Genomic DNA, 26,167 nt, shown 5'->3' with positions numbered 1-26,167 from the left:
GATGGCCATGTACACTGAGTACCAGGGACAAGGCTGCAGGACATGTTGTGTAACCAGTGGCACTGCAGGCAGGAGCAATAGGCACTGACCATTGATGAAGGATGCAGACTGCCTCCTGTGGGTAGAAAGAATGTGAGCCAAAGTTTATCCTTTCAAATACAAGAAATTCAACCAAAAACACATTGGGAAATGGAGGTTATGGTGGACTGGAACCATAAAAAAAAAGATGCATATTTCCCCATAGCAAGTCATCTGAAGGGACGATATGGCTACAATTCTAAACCTAAAAATGCTAAAATTACACCGTTTTGTGTGAAGAGTCACAGTACCCCAAACTGATGGCGCGTGGCGGCATCACTAGTAAGATCATTTGTGAGGAGGCACTATATGTCAAAATCTTAAGTTATGAACTCCAAGCCTCTATTAGAACCCTTATCACTTTCTAAAAAACAGCCCAGATTGACTGTGATCAGTGAGTGCTGAACATTGAGGCTATAACTATAGAAAAAATATATATTATGGACAAAGTATCAAAGTTAAACCTATTGAAAGGTAAGTGCACAGAGTAGATTTACTATTTCTAAATCCACGTCTACGTACCATGATGACACATAGATATTGTCACAGGACATATATCTGGAATTAGGCTCAGAAAACGTGTACTTACTTTTCTATATTTTGGATTCAATATTTTGTTCTCGATATGTGTATACCTCGAAATTCTAGCTCAACTCTTTGGCACCAAATTCTGTGGCTGAAGATTCAGTATGCCACGACAGTAGAATAAGACAGGAAAATTAAACTCAGTTCGACTTTTCATGACTCTCCCAGAGAGGTCTAACTCCAAGAGATGTATATTTTTTTCATTAAGGTGAGACTCGCGCATTAGAGAGCTTATTTTTAGCCACACCTTTTTGAGTGTCAGACCAGTACCAAAGTGATGGGCAGTCAAAATTCATTGTTCCATTACATAATCAAAAATGTGTTTTCTTTTGGTAGTTGGTCTGTGACTTCTTTTATTGTAAATGTGTTCACTTTGAACAAGTTTGGGCAAGAGTCGAAATACCAAGTGCAGTCTATGTAAGTGGAGCCTGGGGCGCAAACCGTGCTTGTGCGGCACCCCTGCACATGCCTGTACGTGCACAGAGGCACAACAAATTATGGGTGAGTCTGGAAGCCAGTGAAACCATGTCAAACAGCACCTGATGAGGCTTCTCACCTAGCGTGAGACCCAAGGCTTGCCAACTCTTGGGTGACATCTATTCATGCTCCTCTGGGTCGACTTCACCCATTGTTCGGCAATCTTCTTTTATGACATTCAATGTCAAGGAGTGTCCAAGGCTGAAAGGTCACCTAAAGCATGAGAATAGTTGCCACCCCCTTTACTCAAAGCCTAAAGTAACATTCTCTACTCAGAAATGTAATGCCATGAGAGATCTGGGTAAGTTAACATAAAAAATGTGACTGTATTTTGTTCAAATGTTTAAGATGCTGATAATAACACTGCGTCTAGTGACCTATAAAGTTAGCTTGGAAGTCTTTCCCAACTTTACAAAAGTTTTAAAAATGAAAATAGCCTCCTAACTGCTAAGGAACCAATTTGTTCACTGAGGCAGTCATGTTCACTCCACAAGCCTAAAACACTGTCCAATCCCCAAGTCAAGGGAAAGTGGATGATTTAGCAGTTATCTTTGGGATTTGGGGCCATATGTAGGTGGACAAATACCGGTCGGTACCAGCCGATTTCGGCCGTTACCGACCGGTATTTGTATTTCCAGATGTAGGGGGCCTGAAATTTAGCGATTCTGTATATTTACCGAATCGGAAAATTTACCGAATCGGTAAATTACCGATTCGGTAAATGTGCAGAATCGTCAATTTGGGATGTAGGTGGCACTGGAAACAGTGCCACAGGCCCTGAGAAATTCGTTATTTACCATGAAATACAATGGCATGGTAAATAACGAATTTCTGTGTACATGCACATCTGTGCATGTACACCTGTACCATGTGACACACACACATGTCAGAATCAGGGGTGCAACATGGTGTCAAAGTGACACCCTGTCCCCCTTGACAAATCGGTAAATTTACCGAATCGGTATTTACCGATTCGGTAATTGCCATTGATTCCTATGGGCCTCACGGCCCATAGGAATCAATGGCAATTACCGAATCGGTAAATACCGATTCGGTAATTACCGAATATTACCGATTCGGTAATTGTTTAAGGATTATTACCTACATGGCATTTACCGAATTGTAAATATTGAATCGGTAAAATTCGGTATTTACGATTCGGTAAATGCCATTTACCTACATATGGCCCTTGGAGGTTTGTGGCCAGGGCAGTTGTTTGTCCAGTGTCTATTATGTCACAATACAGCAGGAACTCAGGAGTTCCTTTAGATACAAAATCAGAACCATCCTCCCCTCTCCCTCTGCTTATTACATAGAAGATGATTAGAAAGTAAGATACAAATCATCACCTATATTACCGGTAGCATTAGGGTAATCACGCCCACCTTCTCGGTCCTAGAAGGATTCGCCACAACCTTCCCTTCCAATCCGTTTCAACCCTCATCAAAGCCCTTGTATAAACACCCCTGGTGTAAAAGTCACTTCTGGCCCCCACAATCCTCACTCCTGTTCCTAACCTTAAATATCACCTTTCACCCACTTCTACTTACCTGAATCAAGACGCGAACCCAGTCTCACAGTGTCACTCCAGGTGAAAACTGAGCTTTTAAGAAATTTCTACCAGATACTTAACTATTCACACATGCAAGCAGCCCCTACATCCTCACTCTGCCACTACACATCCTACATCTAAAGAATTGAGAGCTTCCATATTCGCCCAAGCATCCTCTCCGCTCATTCAATCAGAACTTAGAGGTGATACCACAAGTTGTTAAGACAAGGACGATGCTCCTTCAAATGTTTTGGGGCCTAAACTGTGGACCTCACTACCCTCTATGGTCCCCCAGGTTAAGAGCCTGTATCTGAATGGAGAGCTTCCAGAAGAATGTGAATACTGGGCTATTTTAACCTGGCCAGAATTGCGTTGTTCTGTTATGCTAGCGCTTGTAAGCCCTTTGGCTTTGCTATACGCTTTATAAATACCCCATAACATAACATCCAGCAATGCCTGACCATACCCATATGTCTCTGAGTCATCTTTCGGTTCAGATAATTCTTATTTCCATCTCCACTCACTTGGATTGGCTCATCAGCGCCATGAGACCCTCACAGGCGAGTAGTCGTACTTTATAAGTCTCTGATTGTTTGATTGATTGATCATTCACCACTGAGCATTCATGTTCTCAAACTAAACACCTTCATGATGGTCCTCTAGAAGTACCTTTTGCACATGGGAACGCCCCATGACCTTCCAATCATGACCACTAATGCACTAACTGTTCCTAATCCCCCTAATAATTACAACAGTTGAATGTATTGCCAGGTATAGCCCAACTACCAGGATAATTCGCTTCCGTGTTCTCGTTTAATATCACTCCTTCCTTTACTCTTGCAAACATGCCGCTTAATTGTCCCCTGTAGAACATTTCTCACCAAAAGGCTCATCAAGAAATACATGCAAAGTAAAGCCAAAGATATGGTACGGTTCACACTTACGAGAAAACTTCGGTGCCCCAACCAGCGATGGCAGTGAACAGGCGCGGGCCAAAGTCCCTGGCCGGGTTGACAGCATATCCAGAGTTGAAACCCATGGAGAGTCCAATGACAAGCACCACAAACCCCACTGTGAACGCCTCCAGACCCTGGGGGATGGGGTTATTGTTGGGGTCAACGATGGCGAGGACACAGACGACCAGGGCTGCGGTGCCGATGAACTGCGAAGAAGAAAAAGGGGGGTGAGAAACGAGTGTGTACCCACATATCAACAGCACTAACACTTATCATCTCACACAAGCTACTTCCTACTGTTACCTAGTGTGGAGAGGCCAGCAAGACCAACCCCGGCAGAACACAACAGCAAGACCTGAGATGAGCTTTCCAGGACAAAGACTGCATTGAAATGTCAGAAGGGAGCAGACATGGAGACCCTGACACAGGATCACGGTTTATCAGGGCGCAAATGTGGCTCTCTGAAGAATGCTGCTCAAGGTTATCACAAGGTGGGCCAGATAAAGGCGTCAAGAAGACAGGCCGCATGAATGGCGGCTAACATTGGCTGGTGTGCGCCTTATTTTACACGCTATGGATTCCTATGGCAGGTTCCATCAGATCAGGGACTGGGTTTCAATGACAAGGTAAAGGCAGACATTGAGGCCTGCATCAGGGGCGTCTCAAGGACGTCTAGAGGGCGTTGGACACCCCTCACTGAAGAGTCACCTGCAATGATCTTTGGTTGATGTGGACGGATTCTTTATTGCGATTGGCGGAAGGCGCACACCTGTACCCTTCTGTTACCTATTGGAAGGTGGATTAAAAGAAACCCAAATACTGCCATGTTGAGACAAAGTTTCATCACAGGGAGAAGAGGAAAGATTTTCCTCCTATACCGTTCCAAGTGCTGTTGGAGCGCTCCGAAGTCACATTCGCTGTTTCCTTTCACTACATGCATTCTCCTTTCATTCATAAAAGTGACATTAAAAAGTGGAAAGGGCTCAAAACAACTTTCTGCATATTTTAAAATGCGCCTCTGAAAAAGCGCGGTAGTGAGAAGGGTGAGGTGTGGTTAAAACTTCAGACTTGGAAGTTGCAGAGATGTCCATGGTGTGGGCTACTGGGCGTGACTGCTCGAAGGGATCTCTTTGTCTGAAACTGCAGGAGAGGGGGCCTTTCCTGTACTGGCCCCCACCACTTATAACAGCACAGCTTACCTTCTCTGCAATTACTCTTACATTCCTTCAGATTATAAATTCATTCACATTATGGATCTTTCAAGATTACTCCACAGTGCTGAGAAAGTTACATATAATACAAAACACTTTCAAGATCGAATGTGTTGGTGTCAAAATAAAATCTGGAATTTCCTTTTCATTTCTCATTGGCTTACAGGACATTTCTTGGGTGTTGTGTGAACTCTTGAGTTAGGAAGTATCAGATTGTTTTGATAACAGTGGAAGCACTAGAAAGGCCCCCTCTCTTGCTTCCATTGTGCAGTCCATGTGACCCGGAAGTGGAAACGCATGTCCTCTGCATTCATGATAGAAAGATTACTGCTAGGAATACTGAGGCTGGGGAAGGCATGCTTGGTAAGATGGGTGCTACCATTCTTATGTTCCTCTCGAAAGTGTTAACTAGAACCCTCCCCTGATCCAGGGAGCTAAAAGAACATGTGTGCCACTCTGATTTGAGTTCTTACTTCACACTCACTAAATTTAGCTATGACACACCCAACAGGAAGTAATTGATGCTAGCTCTGTGAACATCCTGATTGTCTGAGCCAATATCAGCTTTTCATAGGAGGTTGTTGATTACCCTTCTCCTTTTAAGCCCTCATTATGAGTGATCTGGTAAGTGGACTGGTCCGGAGTCACCACACTGGATGGGAACCTTTTGCTACTGAAGTGGAGAAAATCCATCCCAGTATTAGTGGGACTCAGGGTCCACTAAATAGGAGGCATTACCGGGAGACACTCTAATTCTGAATCTGATATCCCCGTAATTCCTCATTTTAGGCCAGACTCACCTAGAAACGTCCGCTGTTTTCAGCACGCGAAATCTCCATGTGAAAGTTAGGAGACCCGTGGTGTTCTTGCGGGTCACATAATACTGATGGGACGGGTAGGTGTTGTTATTGGCCTCACTGGAATTAAAAGGCCACAGCTAATGAGAACCTAGCTGACCTGACTTCTCGCTCAGGGTCCAAAACTGTGGGACAGGCAATCAGCAGCCATTAACACCCTCAGCATTGTGAAGCCTCAAATCTGACTTTTATTCATGACGTAATTAACATGCTTTACATATACAGTCTTGTTGCTGTCTTTTTTTTTAGAATGGAGAGGGACATAAATGGTGGCCATTTGTCTGAAAAGCTGCCTCACAGAGTTCCGAGGACTTTCGTGTTACTCCAGTGTTTTTACTGCAGCCTCACCTGGTCAAAGAACCCGTTGAGGAGTGTCAGGTGCTCCGTCGGGTAGGTCGCAAATATTCCAGCTGTTCCATTTTCCCCTGTGACAAAGAGCTGCTCACCAGCAAAGGCCCAAATAGCATCTGTAATTTAAACAGAACTCAAGTCAGAAATGTTCCATCTGCCACATTTGGACTTCCCAATTCAACAGCAAAGTTAATGGAGACTCCAAGAAATGGACCCCTGCCGGCATGGCTCGCGTGGCCCAACTCTACGTGTGTATTTATGTCTGGAGATCTCTAGCGGGTGAACCTAACTAGAGAGCGGGGGATTGTGGAGCATGGGTGGGAGCACTGAGGTGGAATGATCATGGGTGGTGATGCTTATTGTGTAGTTCTCAAGTTGACGGGGATGTTGTTCCAGATCCGGGTAGTATAGATGGGGAGGGTCTGTTTTTCTCTATTCTGCAGTTTTTTGCTTCCATTTTGGTAATACTCTGACTTTTAGAGTGGTGCTGTCTGCATGAGCTGGTACATTTCTTGGCCATATATTCAGTGGTGCTGTTTCTGGTGACCTTGTATGTGATGCAGCTGGTCTTGAAGATGATGCTAGCTTCGGGGGGTTAGGGGGGTGTAACGTTATAGGACCTTCAGGGTTGTAGAGCTGTGGTCCAACTTTTGATGGGCAGCGTGTAGGAAAACTGTCAAAGAGGCCAATGAGATGGAAGAACATTGTGTTGCCCCTGTCCAGGTGTGACAGGACTGCTTTGAATGGGTTAAAGGTTTCACTTTCTTTAGGGGGGAAAGTTATTGACATTCTGTCTTGGTTTTTATGGTGTTGCTTTCTTTGAAGAAGAGGTTGGTTTCGAAGGGGAACCCAAATGTTTTTATTGGTATTATGGAAAGCCAGACTTAGATGTGTGGTTGTTTGCTGTTGATGAAACAGAGGCCTTCTGTTTTGGTCAAGCTGAGTTTTTGTTTGGTAATGGACATCTAGAATGGGAACCATATTTAACATAATACAGCGCATTCCTGTCCTTGTCCCTGCACTGGCGCCGTTCTGCCTGCCTATCGCTAACGCAGGGACCTTGCATCATGGTGCGAGGGTGCCTGCGTTGCATGCAGGATTGTTTTTGTGCAGAAAAGGGCACCTTCCTGCACAAAAACAATCCTGGGAGGCGTTTTCCTCTCTCTGTGGGTGCCGCAGCGCACACGGAAACAGGAAGTTAAATAAGGATATCGTTCCTAGTTGCGCCTCCCCTGGGAAGGAGCAGCCTTTCGGCGCATCCCCAATGTTATCAGTTCTGGTAAATCTGGGAATGCGTCAAAATCCCTGGCGGTTGCGTGGGAACACCCGTGCAACGCCCATGGGACGCCTTCCTAGGGCAGAGTGACGCAACGCAGCGATGTGCGCTGCGTTACTCCAGGTTTATGAAGTCCCTTATGGCCCAGCCGTGTGGCTCTACCTGGCTACATACATCTAATGTTTGAGTTGTGTGGTGCATGCACCGCGCTGCATGGTGCAGCTGACCTCGTAAATAGGGCCCATAGCTGTGAACATGTAAGACTTGATGGAAGGCAAGGCCAGGAATTCAGGACAAGAATTAGGTTTAGGGTCAGGAAGGGTCAGCGTTGGGTTCAGGTTTACGGGAAGGGTTAAGTGTTATGGTTAGGAAAATGGAAGGGTTTTACGTAGGGTTAGATGACAGGGAAAGGGATACATCTGTTCAGCCCTAGGCTAGGAATTATGGCTGGAGGATAATATAAACAATGGGGTGAGAGTCAGGGGAGGGGTGAAGGTGGTGATTAGTGAACTGGCGTTGTCAGTAAAGCCCTATGGTTAAGATGACGAGGATCTCCGTGCCGGGGTTCGTTGCAAAGACATCTGATGTGAATTAAGACACGGTTGTGTTTGATTCGTGATTATGGGCTCTCTGTTTAGCTTGGTCGGTGTCATTAAGTGAATAATTTTTAAAAACCAAAGGACAATAACAACACATCTTCCACCTCGCCCACTTACCGTAATACAAGCCATAGACTATGCCAGCGCCAAGAAAAGCGCCGAGGGTCTGTGCCAACGTGTACACGGGGAACTTGATCCACGGCTCTCGCGCCAGGAAGCACATAGCAAACGTCACTGCCGGGTTCAGGTGGCCCCCTGCGAAACAAAGATGCACGGTGAGGCATGGCGCCAAAAACTCACAACGTAGAAATCTGCTGTGACTGCAGTTTGCGCTGGGGCCCAATGTTCTTTACAGTGCCTGGAAACGGCAGCGATTTGATATGAAGCACTATATAAAACAAGCACTGGCAAAGTCAGTAGGTCAGGCTATACAATACATAGAACTGAGTTTGGCTCTGCGGTTGTTTTGAAGTGTGACTGAATGTGAGAAAGGGTGAATGGCTGGCAGGAGGAGTGAATGCATGGATGGATGGAACAGTTGGTGAAAGCCGTGTTAATGGGTGAGTGCATGGGTGCACGGTTGAAAAAGAGAGTGCATGGATGGATGAAATGGAAGACATCACTGTGCTGTACAGTGGGAATGAAATGCAAGCCCTGCAGAGAGCATATGAACAGTGCCCCTGAAGGGATGACGTGCAGCCCCGCCCAGGGAGGGTGCACCCACCGTTTCACTCTGCTGGATGCTGGTGGGTGAGGGGTCTCGCTCTGCCATGCTGAAGTTGAGGGGTTTGTGGCTTCAGGCTGATATTGGCAGGATTTGCCTTTCTCTGTCAAGCTGGTGTTGGGGGCACCTGTCTGACTGTGTCAGAAAGAAAATGGGGACATGTGTGTCCCTCTTTCAGGATGATGTTGGAGGGGGGCTGTCTCACTCTGTCAGGTTGATGTTAGAGATTTGACTAACTCTTAATGGGGGGTCACTCTGTTGACTTATCTGCTTCGCCCATTGCACCCCGATATGTTCCACCGATAAATGTTGTAGACACCCAAGAAATGGCTGCCCACAAGGGCTCACCTGTGGGCTGACAGACAGGGAGCTGCTTTGGGGGGTCGATGTGCACAGGGGTCCTCAACCCATCAAGGCCAGATACCAACGCATACCGAGTTAATATCTCATTGGCAAACACGTGATTTGCAGTTGGGGAGAAATAATTCTGCTGGGTTCTGTGCCAGACACAGTATCACTGCACTCTACAAGGGACTCTTCAGAAAACTGAGTAAAACTGACCATTCTCTGGGCAATACACATTCGACTTTATGTTGTAAAATAAATAACTTTGGGCCATATGTATGAACACATTTTCCCATAGACACAGAATGGTTAAAGCCCTTTGATACATCTGTCCCTTTATCTGTTAATGGCCCTGCTGGTTCACCCTTCCTCCCTCGGTGCTCTCTGGGGCTGGCATTAAAAGTTTTTGCAGGGTTGTCTTTCTCACCAACTCCAGACCTAGAGACTCTGGCTCACATCCTGGCACACTCCAGTGTGCAATGCCAGTCAATAATGCCATCAAAACGGTGCTCATCAATTGGCATACTGAATAATCGTCCACAGTGTTATTTCAATGTTAAAAATATACTATTTGATATTTTTAATGCACATAGTGCATTCTGCAGGGCCTGAAAGCAGAATTCTCCCTCGTTTGATATGTGTAATTGTTTATGGTGCCACGTGGGCGCAGATACGTAAGCATGTGTGAGGGCACATGGGCGCAGATACTTAAGCATGTATGAGGGCACGTGGGCGCAGATACTTTAACATGTATGAGGACACCTGGGCGCAGATACTTGAACATGTACGAGTGCACATGGGTGCAGATACTTAAACATGTATGAGAGCATGTGAGCTCAGATACTTAAACATATATGAAGACACATGGGCACAGATACTTAAACATGTATGAGGGCACATCACGCACCTGACACCTGCCCCGCGATCAGGATCCCGAGCATGACCGCGAAGCCGAAGGCCATGTTCACCGTCAGAAACTGCCCATGAGAGCCCTTGCTGAGCACCACCTGCGCCACTGACCCGCAGCCGAACATCTGGAAGACAAAGGGGGAGAGGCAGAGGGTTAGAAAGCGCCTAGAGGCCCATCGCTTGTTCAACAAAGGAGCACGTGCAGCTATGAACGGATGCATGTTTTGTCGCACTCCCCCTCAATACTACAGGGAGGCAGATGACTTTAAAAAGGATGAACCAGGGACATTTTGCTAGCGCCTAGAGGCCGCTGTAACCATAGTGAATCAATCAATTTGCGCCTGATTTATAGTGATGTGGCAACGGAAAGTCTACAGCTTTCTGGATAAAGTGCTTATGTGGGACGCTAATCCACCAGAGGCATCTCCTCTGCCACAGACAGAGTCTGGTGCATAAAATAGAGGGCCCCAACTATAAGGCGGTGGTCCCACATATGCTATTACAATAACACAGCGGCTACTGCAAAAGGGATTTTTTTGATTGCGGCGGTTGCTGCTGGCTGCAGCACCCGCAGCAGTTGAAAAAAGGCAGGTTTTGCTTTTCCCTGCGCTACCTGGCAGGCACCACGCGGTGCCTTCCACATGGTGTAGGGAGGTGCCCCCCAAGTGCAAAAACCAACTGCCCTTGCACAAGGAGAACCCGCAACGGGGCCCCAAAACCATCCCTGCTGGCCTTTCTATGGCGGGTGAACCAACATGGAAAGGCTGGTGGGGAGCCAGTATCGGAATCCGACCAGCGGTGCTTGCTAGGCACCGCCGGCATGCATTACATGCTGAGGGCCTCCGCAGCATCGCGGGCTCAAGGAGCCCGTCGGATACGTGGTGGTTGGTGTTTCCGCCCAGCACGGTACCGCCCGCCATCATAATATGGCAGGCGGAACATGGCCGAATGACGGTGGTGAACCCGCCACCGATAGCCTGTCCGTGGCGGGTTCATTGCCATTGTAATGACCCCCTAAGTCATGAAAGTGGGGGGATGAGTTAAATCAAGTTATTTAAATGAATTTCCACAAAGGCATCTGGAAGGGTGAAAACATGGGTTAAGTGAGAGACACAGCAAGGATGCCAGACAGCGGCAGCTCCTCCGCTAAGGGGGAGGAGCGTCGACCCACAGGAAAAATAAAATGATAATAACACCATAATATTATCTTTTTTTTTCCGTATTGACTCTGCAAGTGCAGGCGGGGCTGGGCAGCCCACAGAGCAGGGGTAGGAGTGGTGGGCCCTTTGTAAGTGTGCATGATGCTTTGGCCGGCCGTCTTGGGCCGGACAAACAGTCATGTCCACTTAATAATTCTACCCCAGCTGCATTGCACAGACGGGTGGAGAACATGCACAGCCCCGCACTCCCTGTCGCTCGACCAATCACAACGCTGCTGCCAGGCTGGGGACAGCAGCATTGTGATTGGTTAGGTGAGTCTGGGAGCCTGTGTGATCCTGTGTCGGATGGAGGTGAGGCAGTGGCTAGCAGATAAGTAGATTTTTCTTTTTTTTTAACCCATCTCCACACCCCACCATCACTGCCCTGTAGCAGCCTCTACTGATGCTGTAGGTCCTAGTACAAGCAGTGGACATAGTCCCCTTCTCCGGCCTGCTGTTTAGGCATAAAATACTGCCTAAATTAGGGTGCAATGTGGTCGCCAGACCCTTGGGCGTTAGTACCACTGCACGTGAAGCACCTGGTATCTTTAAGTAGTACGTATGGGCAGAGGGGTGGGAATGTGAGCTTATCCAATGGCGATTCCTGAAGAGCGCTGGGGGAGATGGGAGTTCGCAAGTTAAATACGTGTTGACGGTGTTATTGTGATATCTGCATAGAGAAAGACTCCACACATTCATTTACAGGATTGTGTGCCTTCTTAGGGGAGGCAGTAACAAGGAGTCCACCTAATACCAGTGGATTTCTCCTTCGCACCCCTCGATGCATAATTGTTCTGCTGCGCGCCCCACAAAAGGTGGCTGGGAAAGGTGTCATTGTATCAGAGCACTGCGCCATTTTACATTGCACGCTTACATATATTTACAACACCTTCCACATATTCACAAGTTGAGGCGTGCGCAGTGAGATGGAGTACTTTTCTTAGAATCGCACAAATGTTGACGCTGTGATCACAACTCAGGTCTACCATGTTCCAACTCTGATGCTCCACCCCTGGCCCACACCCCCCTTCTCTTTTATGAGTAATTGCCTATTTTGGTGGCTGCGTAAATCCACGTCTTGCAGCTGCTTCCCCACATTAAATTGTTTTATTCAAGCTCGTGAGACTTCATTTTCTGAGTTTTTAATTTTTGTTGTTTACTTCTTTTCATGGGAACATTATCATGGGCCGTACTGATACAGGATTGGGTCGCGTTTGCACCACTTTGCTTAGCTCAAAAGCGTTGCAATCCGTGAAATACTATTTATCAAGCCACTCCATGCCGCCGTGGCATGATCAATCCAGAATGATGCAATGCAGCACAACTCTCTGTGTTACGGTATTCTGCCCCAGGGAAGCATTCCATGGGCGGGGCGTAGGTGTTCACCAGCCAAACCCATGGATTTTGACGCATTTTCCTAGATTTACCATTACTGGTAGAGCTGGGAATACACCAGAATGCTATGTCTGTCCAAAGAAGACGTAACAAGGAGAAATATGTTTATTTCACCTTGTTTTTCCCTCTTTCTATGTATGTTGCATTTTGCAGCACACAGAAAGAAGTAAATGCCTCAGGAGGTTGTTTTTCTGCAGAAAGGTGATCCTACCTGAACAAAACCAATCCTGCTTACAGCGCAGGACCCCGTGCGCCACTGTGCAAGGGGCCTGCGTTGGCGCTAGGCAGCACATTGTGCACCAGCACTGGGAGAAGGCAAGAATGCACTGCGTTGTGATAAATATGGGAAATTCCTACTCTAAATATGGGAAATTCCTACTAGTGAAGTAGTGTGGCTCACTGGTTAGAGGCGGCAGACCCGAGAGCAGAGGACGGCCCGGGACCAGGGTTCGATTCCCGGCGCGGCAGGTTTCTGGACCAGGGTCAGCGGACTCGATAATTCTCTCGCCTCTGTGCCCACTCTGATCAGAGTTCACACTCGGCAACTCTGGGCATTAGCTTGCCTCATCTTCACTAACGGCCCCATCAGACCGCCGGGGATGCCTGGTCTCACCCTGGAGATACCCATTAAAGGACCATCTCTCAGGGAAGCCAGGAAGGGTTTTGCAGCGGTCGAAGCGCCTTGGGACCCTCCGGGTAAGTAGTGCGCTATATAAATGCCTATACATTTACATACATACATTTACATTTCCCTGTAAAGCAGGGCAGCAAGACGTGCTGCGCTTCTATTGGATAAATACGGCCCTATGTATGTAGTTCCACCTGACATGCTTAAAATGGTTTACTCGGGGACTCAATAAAATGACGTCTCCTGTGGATTTGGGACGCCATTCATTCAAAATGTTTGAGATTTCGCAGACATGGGGCGTCTCAGAGTCACATGCGTCCATCAAAGGAGGCTTAAATTATGGTTTCTTTTTGTTTCAACACACTCGAATAAATGACTTTAAAGCGCCGACTTCCTCCGATTTTCCACACTGCAGAAGCTAGACAAATTGAATGTTGTTTCCTTCACCCGTGCCAACAACCCAGGACATTCAAAATGCCCCTAGAAGGTCTGTGAAAAGAGTCATTCTTGCACTGCCAGCGGCTTGAAATCCTCAATACAGTCCTCACAGCGCTGTGAAAGCAGAAACCGTGGTTCACTCCAATGTCTTAATCTCACTGGCGTATCATTTTCGTATTTATATTAGTATGTGGATTCGAATGCATTGGGCGATTGTAGTATCTGTTATTTGTAGTGCTTTGAAGCAACAGAAAAGCAGTAAGAGGCGCTTTAGAAAAGCCTACTTTTATTGCTCTTATTAGTACGTGCTTTGAGCATTTGCAGTGTCTTCCTGCTGGGCGTCAGCTGATTCAGGACGGTGTGCAGAAGTGAGTACAGAAGGGATGCTTGGGCCTTCGGTTGCGGCCTGGGGGGGTCAGAGGAACTAGAGTGTGCTCGGTGGTGGGTGAGCGCCACCCCCCTCCGATGACCCGAGCCATCAGATGACTTATACACTGCAGGCGCCATGGGCCAAACCCTCATATGTAGGGGCTTGGCATTAACACACGTGGTGTGTAGCTTGACATGTTGTGTTTCCTTGGTGAAAGGCTTAGTCGCTAAGTAAGCGTTAGAGATGGGCGTGGCAGCCACACATCATGCAGGGCCACCTAGCAGACAGGCCTAGGGATTCTGGCCTGCCAGCAGCCGGCTGCTGCTGAGGATGCCACGGCAGAGGGCGCCAGAGTACAGACTGAAGCATTTAATGCGGCCCCATTGCCAAAGGAAGACCTCACAAGTAGGGCGTCTGAGACCCGTGCCCCGGTCTACTCTCTACCCTGCTCTGGTGTCCCCCCACCCCACCCCCATCACCTCTTCTCCCCCCCTTCACCCCCCCCCCCCTCCCCCACACTGCTCTGTACTCATCCCCAAGGGTCTGCTTTGTTTTCTTTGTCTCTCCTGAAAGTCTGACATGGCTCAGGCTGTAATTTTATTTATTTATGTATTTTATGCGTTTTTATATAGCGCGGACTTCTTTACCCGAAGGTGTCAGAGCGCTTCACAATAGGAACAGCAATGATACACGAGGAGAAAATTACAAGTGAACAAATTACAAAAGCAAACGTTAAGTTACATGAGGCAAAAGTGACTATTGTGAGCAAACAAAATACAAGAGGTAGCAAATGGTACATTACAGGAGGATAAGGTGATATGTGTGCAAAGTTACAAAAGCGTGCAAAGTACAAGTAGAGGTATAATACTGCAATAAATGGCAGACACTCCAGCACAAGAACAAACGTTCCACAGGAGAGCAGGAGAGATGGAAACACATCCGGGACCCTTGGAGACGGATCTAGCCAGGTGCCAGGTTTGCAGGCTGCCTGGCTGCTTTCCTGCAGCGAGTGGCGTGGAGATGCCAAGCACCCAGCAGCTCTTTGTTTACAGAACACCTGATTCCACCTGCACACACATAATAGGGCGAGGAAAAAATCAGGAGAGTGTGGGGGAATATTCGGTGAATAGCAAGAGCTCTGAGACCCAAGCCGGGGAGAGGTGTCGATGCACCAGCAAAGAAACAGAAGTGATGGGTGGAATGCTTGAAATAATCTCACTCACTGGAAAATACTATGGGCTGCATTCCATTCCATCGTTTTATTGCCCACTGTTCCACTACAAACAGAGAGCACTATTAAGCAAATAAGCCTTGGGTCTGCTCCAGTCCATCCCAACTGCCAGGCCACAAACCCTCTGAAAGAAACAGAAGCAGCTTCACGGGGCTTAATTTGTACAAACATAAGTGCCAGGGCCCTCATCAAGAGGCCGCTGCAGCTTGCACCACACACTGCCCCTCCCAGCACTGCTAAGGGCAGTGCAACACAATTACAAATCAGCACACTCCCGCACGTCGGACACTTCAGTCCATTCCAGGCCCCCAGAGCTATAGGAATGGCTTTTATGTCAGTCAATAAACATGTTTAATGTATATTGAATTAATAAACAACTGTTGTTCTGCTCATCTTTAAATTAGACAACAGCGCCACCACATGACAGACTGTTACAAGCCCTGTTGTTGACAATTAAGTGCTGGTGCCGAGCACCGGAAATCACCTGCTCAAATTAAGCACTGCCAGTCCGTGTCAGCAGGTCCATCTCTGCCGGGACCAGTGGGCCCCAGCACTGCCATGTGTGCTGAAGTGCACAGTACACACCCACAGCAAACATAGCTTCTGAAATGTTTCTAGGCAGAGAACTTTGCACTGGAATGGTATGCTTCCAGTACAATGCCATGCTAGACAGTGCACTTACCTCTGCACCACGGTGCGTGGTTGTGAATGACACAAGGCCGCTTATCCAGAGCACAGGCATAGGGTGCAATATCAACAGAAGGCCATTCCGAGTTACTCTGGCTCGGCACTGTGATTTCCCCTGTACAACACACGCGCCAAATTTAGTGCTGCACTTTGTGGTGTGAAAAATTATTGATCCTGCCCCAAAGAGCTGCCACGCTGCACCGGCCTACAACACATCTGCAGTCCTATCACACCCCGGCCAAGGCAGGTTTAAAATGAGTAACTGTAGAGGCATAATAATATAAATGAGTCAATTCCACCTAAAATGTGTCAATCAATCACCCTAGATTTATTGAGGTGTACACGTCTGTCGGTTTGTTTAAATAATGGCATTCCACAGGCTTCATGGCTAGGCAGACAATTCCCTCAGGCTCTGTTTTGAAGTTCTGAGGGTCAGAGGTCATCACTAAAACCCCCCAAAAAGCTCATTTCTACAGGGTTGGAAACAAGCAGCTGAGATTGCAGGGGTCTGTGATTTATAAGAATATTTGTGCTGAGTCAGCATAACTGTAGCCCTGGGTGGTAGGGTCTGGTCTACTCAACCAGGGCTCTGACATTTCGTTTCTCAAGGAATGGAAGGCTGCCGGGGTTATTTGCAGAGTCAGATGAATTCCGAGATCAAGGCCAGGTGCAAGTGCTAAAGTGATACCACGGGTGGTATTTACTATTGGGTGGGCAAGTGCTCGGGTGCAATGCCACATTTTGCGTTGCCCCACAGGTTTTTTTATGGTATGTAAAAGGACCCAATTCTTTGTGTCACTCATGCGCCTGTGCAAAACCTTGGTAAGTAACCCCTATATCCCCGGGTGGGGTGAGAAGTGTGCGGCTCTCCTTGTAAACATTACCAAACAAGCAATGGCAATGCCAACAGGTCTGCATTGTCGGAAAACTTTTAGCTTTGTCAATGGAGGTGAACGATTTTTGCGAAACTGTACAAAGGGGCTTCATTTTGTATGTCAGGGCACATTGTGCAGCAGGAGAATGTCATCACTCGCGGAGGTAAGCCAATGGAAGAAGTGGGGTGGACCTATGCTCTCTCATGTCTGCTGTGGTTGGTGGAACAAAATGTGAATGACAAACCGACAAACCAGTGGATGAAGAGAGCTGGTTGAAAGCCCGACAAGTAAGTATGACATATATTATTTTATTATAATCAAAAGGTCTTGGATAACATCAGATCTAAAATTGCCTTGTATATGATAAAGGATTAACATTGGGATGGGTGTATTCCAAAACTTACAGCTCCTTACAGCAGCCAATCAAATTAGCCACTGTATGATGCCAAATAACACGTGTTCACAAATAGTTTGCCGTTGTCTGTTGAGGGCTGATATACATGTACAGGCAGGGAGCACTAAAATGCCCCACGGGTACAGTGACTACTTTTCAAAAACGGGAAATGCCATAGACATAGAAGTAGGACTTAACACTACCAGCAACAATGGGCACAGAGAAAGAGCTGCACCAGCAAACTCAAGAAGCAAAGAGTACACCTGGCACGCGGACCTCCTAAACCTAGCACTGGCACACGAAGTATAACCCCTTCGGTGCTCATGACGGAGCGGTTCTGTCATGAGCGCCCGTTGGGCTGTGCTTATGATGGAACCGTTCCGTCATGGCCCAGCCCGCTCAATAGAACGTTCAGCACAGCGCGAAAATTCGCGCCGCGCTGAAGGTGATAAGCATGTTGTGCTGTATGAACTGCGTCCTTTTTTGGCACCTAAGCCCTGTGTCACTGGTTTGATTTGAGGGACATGAGGGCCGCACTTGTGAAAGCAAGTGAGGGGGGGATAACTCGCCTCCTGGAAGGGGTTGGCAGGAGTGGCACAGGGGAAAGTTAAATACATGTGGCAGCCATTTTATATTACTTCTGATGGGCTTATGTGCTGTTTTTCATGAAAATCATGGTTGCACCGATGCTCACATCTCGTAGTTCCATTTTTGAAGCACAAATTGGCTATTGGGGCGAGACCTGACTCCCTTTCGGAACTGAAAAAACAGGGTAACAGAGAACAGTTGTGAACCTGGGATCAGCGGAGTGCTACAACAGACCCTGCCTAGACGAGGCGCTAGAGAGCGACAGCTCTGTTCGTAACTCATGAGAAAGAGAAAACAGCAATGGAAGCTTAAGAATGCAAACAGAGCCTATGATCCCCCATCTTCCCTCTCAAACTCAGGCAGTGGGTTTTACCTGCAGACAGGTAGTGTCAGCAGATAAAATCCATGGAAGGTGGGACAGACGTCCAAAAACTGCAGCTGTCCCGCACATCTGGCCCATATGATCACCCTACCCATTAGCAAATGGAATCCCGCCTGTCCCGCAGCCTCATCTTCCTATTGATGTAACTGCAAAAACCACAGACACTCCTCACACCACATTCTGCTGCCTCCATTTCCATTTCAAAAAGCTTTATTCGATTTTTACAATCATAAAAGCATATACAACCAGCAATACATCAGGAATACAGTTTAAAGCAGATGGCTGGCATGAATTCATATAAAAGCCAATAAAAAAGAGAAGATTTAAGATCAATAAAACCACAGGTTAAAAAGTTAAAACATTGGATTTATCGACATTAAATATGTACAATATAAAAATAATTAAATCAAATCAAGGAAAAAGTGCAATTTGGCGGGCCCTCAAGATCCAAGCACAGCCTAGGAATTTTGCCATAGCCAGTGCAATCGGTAGCGATGTATCTATGCGCAAAATTCGATCAGCCTCCGCCGCTGCCCTGGTACCCAGAAGCTTACAGATAGGTAACAGCCAGGCCCGCCGTGGGGCAGCGTAGACATCACAAACCCAGATAATATGTGCTGTTGTCTCATTATTGACAGTGCATCCTGGGCACCCAGCTGGGGTATGTGGTGACCATTTCAAGGTGAAAGATCTTACAGGGAGGGACCCCACCCTGAACTGGAAGTACAATTAGCGAGGGACCCCACCCTGAACTGGAAGTACAATTAGCGATCCATAGGTTTCGTGATTGCATCCCAATATAATTCCATCCTAGGGACCAGTTTCTGGTCCACAAAGCGGCTAGTAAGGGAAGAAGTCTCAATGTTGCCTTGCATTATTCAGTGAAAACAATTCCCAGTACCTAGCCTTTAACAAGGATTTAGATGGAAAAATGGAGTTTGCAGGATAGGTCCACAATACAGTCAGTCCTAACCCCCCTAAAAGAAGTCGGACTGCCCTGAGCCATTTAATTTGATGTAATTGGTCTGACTTAATGATATCTAGGAAACCCTGGGCATAGCCAACAAGTTCAGGAGTGGTCCACAATCTCCTCCAATAGAGGAGGGGACGCAATTTGGCTATCGCTGCAATGGGTTTCTTACCTAGATCTAACATCAATGGACACATAGGAGAGCTCTGGGGAAGTCTAGTTATATTTCTTAGAAACTTGTTCTATGCTGAGGTAAGAGCTACAAGGTTCTCACAGCCCCAAACCTCTGAACCATACAATGCTGAACTAACAGCCTTCAGATTATAGATTTCAAGGACGGGACCGATAGGCTTGGAAAGGGTGCGATTGTACTCCTGACAGAGCGCTCCAGATATCTGTCTGAGTTTGAGAGAGGCTGTGTCGATTTGCCGGCCCCACTTCATACTACCTTGGAAGTTAACTCCCAGATAGGTGAACTCATTGACTATTTCAAGAGGGCCCTCTTTCATTGCAAATCCTCTTGTGTTTACCTTGCGTGCATTAAACGTCATTAACGTAGTTTTGACACATTGACCTCCAATCCCCTCTCACAGCAGAAATCCTCAAAAATTTGAAGAGCTTTCTTTAGTCCGCTCGGGGTCTTGGAAAGGATCAGCGTGTCATCGGCAAACATCAGGATGGGTACCTTTTCACCAGCAGGTATGGGGGCATCGATCAAAATTCTGCTCATACAATCAGTAATTCCATTAATATAAAGCGTGAACAGCGTGGGGCCATCACACAGCCCTGCCTAACACCACGTTCCACTGGAAATGGTTCAGTGACTTCCCTCTGTCCACCCCATCTAATTTGGGCCTTATTATCTTCGTGACATCTACTGATCAGGGATAAAAGATCCAGAGGTAGGCCTAGTTCTTTAAAAACAAGCCATAATTTCCAACGGGGGACTAGATCAAATGCCGCCCTAAGATCTACGAAGGCGGCATAAAGGCTGCCTTTGCCCAATGTAACTAGCTTCCAGTAAATTAAAATGAATGGAAAAACTTGGTCGATGGTGCTTGTGGCTGCTCTGAATCCGGCTTGTAAAGGTGACAAGATTCCGAACTCCTCGATCCACTCCTGGAGTCCATTGAGCACCATCCTTCCAACTAGTTTCTGGGAGCAGTCAATCAGGCTAATTGGCCTATAGTTCCCCAGGTGGTCTTTATCCCCTTTTTTGAAGACAGGGATGATTTCTGCGCTTTTCCAAGAAGTGGAGCTCAATGCCCCTTGTGCAATTGCATTGGAAAGCAGAAAGATATATCAGCACCAACTAGGTTTGTCATGTAACAAGGTGTCGCCCGGTATGCCATCAGGCCCCGGCGCTTTCCCAGGTAGGATAGAGCTCAGAGCTGTCTCGTCTCACACTCAGACACAAACCCAGGACAGCTTTTCATGCAGAAAAACAAAAGAGTAATGGCTGGGATGCCTGATGAATCTCAGCTTCTGACGATTACTCTCAGTGGCATTCCAAGGGCTCACTGTGTCACTTCTGTGATGGGTAATCCCAGAATCTAGTTTGTTTGTTATCTATATATGTATATATATATATATATATATATATATATATATATATATATATATATATATATATATATATATATATATATATATATATATATATATATATATATATATATATATATATATATATCATGTGATGAGGGCCGAGGACGGCCGAAACGCGTTAAGGCGGACATTCCAAAATAAATATTTCAACACATCAATTTGTGGTCCGTGACCGTATTGTCCTGAGCAGGACTAGGTGAAAGAGAAGGAAATGGTTCAATAAGCATATGTCTGGGACTTCTTGTGGGCTGCATTACTGCGCCAATGCTCACCTTACCTCACCTTGTTTGTGCAAACACGTTTTGGCACTTGTGGACCAACTGCACTTAGAGGCTCCGGGGACCCACCCGCGCCCAAGCCTAATGCAGCCGGGGAGCGCGTCTGGGCCTTGCCTCAGCTATCTGGAGAAGGCCCAGAGAAAGAGCATCTCAGAGCCTGAGTGTGTGCAGGTCAAATGGGAACAAAACCACACTTCATCACATTAACAGACTGAGAGTGGGTCTAAAGGCGTGGGTGGAAACATTCATATCTCTGGGGAGTGGCGCTTTATTAAGAAAAAAAGCTATACAGCATATCAATTGTTGCACAGCATGCTTAAAAAACACAGGTACAATGATGTAGCCACCGGGTATTTTTGAAGGCAAAAAATATACAAGTGTTTTTTTCTTTTTATCTACCGATCTGAATCCAGGTGGGGGACAGATGCAAACGGGTGATAGTGTGCAACAAGGCAGACAGCTGAAAAACACATGCACTCCCATGGAGTGCTTGAACAGAACGAATAAGCAAGCACTGGAAGCATAGAAGCCGGCCATTCAAAGAGATGGTAAAGAGACTATGCTCCATGGGAGGGACAAACATAAGATGGACAGGCTGAAACAAGCAAATCAGAAAACAAACAAATATGAATCATAGTAAACCTAACCAATGGCAATCAATGGGTGGTCTGCAAGCCTCTATGTGTTTTTATTAAGCCTTGAATATGTATTTTCCAACAAGACAGCATGTGCTGTCTAGTAGGCTTGACCTAAAAATAGGTATATAAGTGCAAAGGTCCAAAGTTATGGTTTTGAGCATATTCTCAACATTGGAAGTGCAATCCTTTGACATTCTCATGGGAACACCCAAGGTTCCACTCTCTAACAACACTTACGACTGAAAAAAATGACACCCACCGGGTGTATTTTTCAGCTGTAGTTACTCCAATCGACACTCAAATGTGCACAGATAGATTCTAAGTCTATGGATTAAGATCTTATATTTATGGGAGCAGGTGACACTCTATGTGCACAAATGTGTTAAATAGGTCCCAGATTTCTGAACCCCTTGCGTGCTGTCGTCGGCCGTTGGCTGACGGCAGCACTACCTCACTAGTGCTGTTGTCGGCTGTTGGCCGACGCGGCCCTGCCCATTTTGCGGAAGTGCCGCACTGCCGCGAAATTGCGGCCGCGGCAAAGGAGTTAAAGTAGAGATAAAGAAACATTCGCAAATATCCAACCCTACTTTGTCCCCTTTTTAGGTCTCGCCTGTCGATGCGCATGCGCATCGAGCAAGGCGAGAGTATTGCGACTTATCCACTCTTTATCCACACTGCAAGGAATCGTGGCGATTCCTTGCAGTGCCCGTGACTTTTAAGGTCAATGCGCATGCGCATTGAGCTTATGCGCATGCGCATTGACCTTAAAAGCGCGTGCACGTCCGTCTTTGTTTACCCGCTCCGCCCCCTCCCCTTCCCGCCGTGTCGCATTTCTCCTCCCCCCTCCCCTCTCTTCCCTCCAGCTTGTTTTTTGTTTATTTGACCCGCTCCGCCCCCTCCCCTTTCCGCCGTGTCGCATTTCTCCTCCCCCCTCCCCTCTCTTCCCTCCGGCTTCTTTTTTTTCTTAACCTCCGAGTAGCGACTTTTTTTACCTCATATTTTGGATTAACAAATCATGTGAGTTACTGGCAGAGGATTGCTCCTAGAAAAAATGTATCTCGTTTTCCCGATTATGACAAGTTTTCAAAGTCATCATCGGCGTAGAGGGTCCACTTTCCTTCGTTGCATAATGGCCCACAACACTGTTGCTAAACCACTATCTGTCTTGTCTCACCTCCGAGTAGCGACTTTTTTTACCTCATATTTTGGATAAACAAATCATGTGAGTTACTGGCAGAGGATTGCTTCTAGAAAAAATGTATCTCGTTTTCCCGATTATGACAAGTTTTCAAAGTCATCATCGGCCTAGAGGGTCCACTTTCCTTCGTTGCATAATGGCCCACAACACTGTTGCTAAACCACTATCTGTCTTGTCTCACTCAGTCACCATTCCACAACGTTACTTACTAGCTTCCTTTCTTCTGACTACACCATATCATTCCTCGCACTAATGCCGCCAACTCATTATTTTACGTCCCCAAAGCCTCTTTCATTCCCGCTACACTATACATCAATTAGATGGACACCTTTTGCACTAACAGTCCCAGATGTACCACACATAGGACTCTGCAGAGAACCCCATACTTTGATTTTCAATAGCTACATGTATAACATCTCATGAACCATTTACCAATGCTGGTCAGCACACCCAGGCGTTCCCACCGATCTATACCTGACATTCCCCCAGCTCTGCGTCCGTCCATGGCTCCCTGTATCTTCTTTCCCCGCCGCTCTTTCCGCCACGATTCGAATCTGTTGATGTACACGCAATTCGCGCAACCAAACCTACTGTTAATGTTGCATGAGGCGAACGACAGTCTATGCAACCAACAAAACGCCGAGTTCGCACTACGACCTCTGCCGAACCAGATTTTAACCAATCAGAGATGTAATAGGACATGCCGGTTTGGAACAGTTTTTTTGTAAAGCTTGGTTGATAAAACAGGTTGTCACGGAAACGGCTTCTCTCGGTATTCCAATGGTTTGTTTATGAGGTGGGTATAACCACGTGACACGCACAATGTATTTGTGCAATGAGCATCCAGAGGTTTTATGATTGACGCTTCACCTGCCGCCTGCGATTGGAGACCGCTGAAGGGGAGGATCGTTGTGCTAGACTTCTTTGCAGTTGGGTTGGCGGGCTGAAGGGAGCGTCTGCCGTTGCCATGAGGATTGCGGTGTTAGCAGTTACAGTCTCAGAAAAAAACTTGTGAACATGCGCTTTGTTTTTAAACTCGTAAACCGTAGCCCCCAGCCCCATTTCCCTGTTAAATGAGATCAACCCACCCCGTATTTGTCTCCAAAACGCCTTGCACCCTCACTCACCCTCACCCTCACTCACCCTCACCCTCACTCACCCTCACCCTCAACCCCTCACCCTCACTCACCCTCACTCACCCTCACCATCACTCACCCTCACTCATCCTCACCCTCACTCACCCTCACCCTCACTCACCCTCAACCCCTCACCCTCACTCACTCACCCTCACTCACCCTCACTCACTCACCCTCAACCCCTCACCCTCACTCACCCTCACTCACCCTCAACCCCTCACCCTCACTCACCCTCACTCACTCACCCTCAACCCCTCACCCTCACTCACCCTCACTCACCCTCAACCCCTCACCCTCACTCACCCTCACTCACCCTCACTCACTCACTCACCCTCAACCCCTCACCCTCACTCACCCTCAACCCCTCACCCTCACTCACCCTCAACCCCTCACCCTCACTCATCCTCAATCACTCACCCTCACTCACCCTCAACCCCTCACCCTCACTCACCCTCAATCCCTCACCCTCACTCACCCTCAACCCCTCACCCTCACTCACCCTCAACCCCTCAGCATCACCCTCACTCACCCTCACTCACCCTCAACCCCTCACCTACCCTCACCCTCAACCCCTCACCCTCACCCTCACTCACCCTCAACCCCTCACCCTCACTCACCCTCAACCCCTCACCCTCACTCATCCTCAATCCCTCACCCTCACTCACCCTCAACCCCTCACCCTCACTCACCCTCAATCCCTCACCCTCACTCACCCTCAACCCCTCACCCTCACTCACCCTCAACCCCTCAGCATCACCCTCACTCACCCTCACTCACCCTCAACCCCTCACCTACCCTCACCCTCAACCCTGCACCCTCACCCTCACTCACCCTCAACACCTCACTCGCCCTCACCCTCACTCACCCTCAACCCCTCACCCTCACTCACCCTCACTCACCCTCACCCACCCTCACTCACCCTCACTCTCACTCACCCTCAACCCCTCACCCTCACTCACCCTCACTCACCCTCAACCCCTCACCCTCACCCACCCTCAACCCCTCACCCTAACTCACACTCACCCTCACTCACCCTCACCCCCACTCACCCTCACTCTCACTCACCCTCACTCTCACTCACCCTCACTCACCCTCACTCTCCCTCAACCCCTCACTCACCCTCACTCACTCACCCTCACTCACCCTCACCCACCTTCACCCTCACTCACCCTCAATCTCACTCACCCTCACCCTCACTCACCCTCAACCCCTCACCCTCACACAGTGCAATAGGTCTCGGAGCATTTGAGTTAGAGCTTTTAGATTTGTTTATGGCTTTTTTATTTGTAATTCTTTAGCATTGGCTACAGGAAACAAAAATGCTAAAGATTTACAAAAAAAAACCATAAACAATTCTAAAAGCACTAACTCTAATGCTGCGAGACCTATTGCATTTCCAATGCTTGTTACTATCTTCTTCTATTCAGTGCCTGGAAACCATCACTTCTGTATCAGAGCACTTAATTAAACAAATATACAATAAATAAATGCACAAATACATAAATAAATAATAAATATGATGTGCTCACACCCCTAACAACAAGGCCATTTTGAGGATTTCTGTTGGAACCTGGTGCCCTCCTGTGGTGGTGCTGCAAGGCATCTTCCAGGAGTGGTCTTAGTTTCAGAGGAAATTAAAGAAGGCAGCCCCATACCTTCCAGCACCCTCTGATTTTAGAATGAACGCTTCTCATTTTGCAACATGTTTTTAAGCATGCCATTCTGCACGGTAATGTATCTTTTTGTGCAAAACTGCGGTCCTTAAATAGATCAGGCTGCTCTGGAAATAGTAGTGGAGGTGGTGGTGAGGGAACACCAATTTAATCAGATATACAAGCCCCATTCACGAAACATTAGCTTCAGCCCAATCTCTACGGAGCCCTTCTGCGGATGGGCTGCGCGTGGTGCAACCGCTGTGACATGGTGTCTCCCAGGCCTGCGCATTCAGCCCCACCCCCTACAAGTACCTGCTTGCCCATTGGTCTTGAATTCTTCTCCTGTTTCGGTAACTTTACCCTGCAGGTCCAAATTCTTGAAACAAGATTTATATTTTGCAAATTGAAGGGTTGTCCAAATCATGTTTTTTGGGCTGAAGATTGTGAGGTGGGGTATCCATCTCTTACCCCAGCGTCTCTTTGTTGTTGGGTTGCCCTTGCTACCATTCATGGCGCCTAGACTACTGCAATAGTCTCTTTGAGCCACTCTCCATATTTGCTTCAATGCCTCCTGAAC

General features: G+C 47.3%; 1 protein-coding gene across 1 annotated transcript in view; it reads right to left on the bottom strand.

Annotated features, from left to right (window-relative positions):
• LOC147726208 (aquaporin-3-like) overlaps positions 1–26,167 on the bottom strand; it is a 51,996-nt gene that overhangs the window by 6,197 nt on the left and 19,632 nt on the right. The window contains exons 2-5 of the mRNA XM_086960308.1: positions 9,919–10,045; positions 8,060–8,197; positions 6,065–6,183; positions 3,637–3,854 (exon numbers count right to left, since the gene is read on the bottom strand). Coding sequence (XP_086816434.1) covers positions 3,637–3,854; positions 6,065–6,183; positions 8,060–8,197; positions 9,919–10,045 — 602 coding nt within the window. The remainder of the gene's footprint in view (positions 1–3,636; positions 3,855–6,064; positions 6,184–8,059; positions 8,198–9,918; positions 10,046–26,167) is intronic.

The sequence above is a fragment of the Lissotriton vulgaris genome, chromosome 3_1 (genome assembly GCF_964263255.1).
Source record: "Lissotriton vulgaris chromosome 3_1, aLisVul1.2, whole genome shotgun sequence".
NCBI lineage: Eukaryota > Metazoa > Chordata > Amphibia > Caudata > Salamandridae > Lissotriton > Lissotriton vulgaris.
The sequence above is the reverse complement of the archived record's forward strand: the minus strand, read 5'-3'. Positions and strand labels throughout refer to the sequence as shown.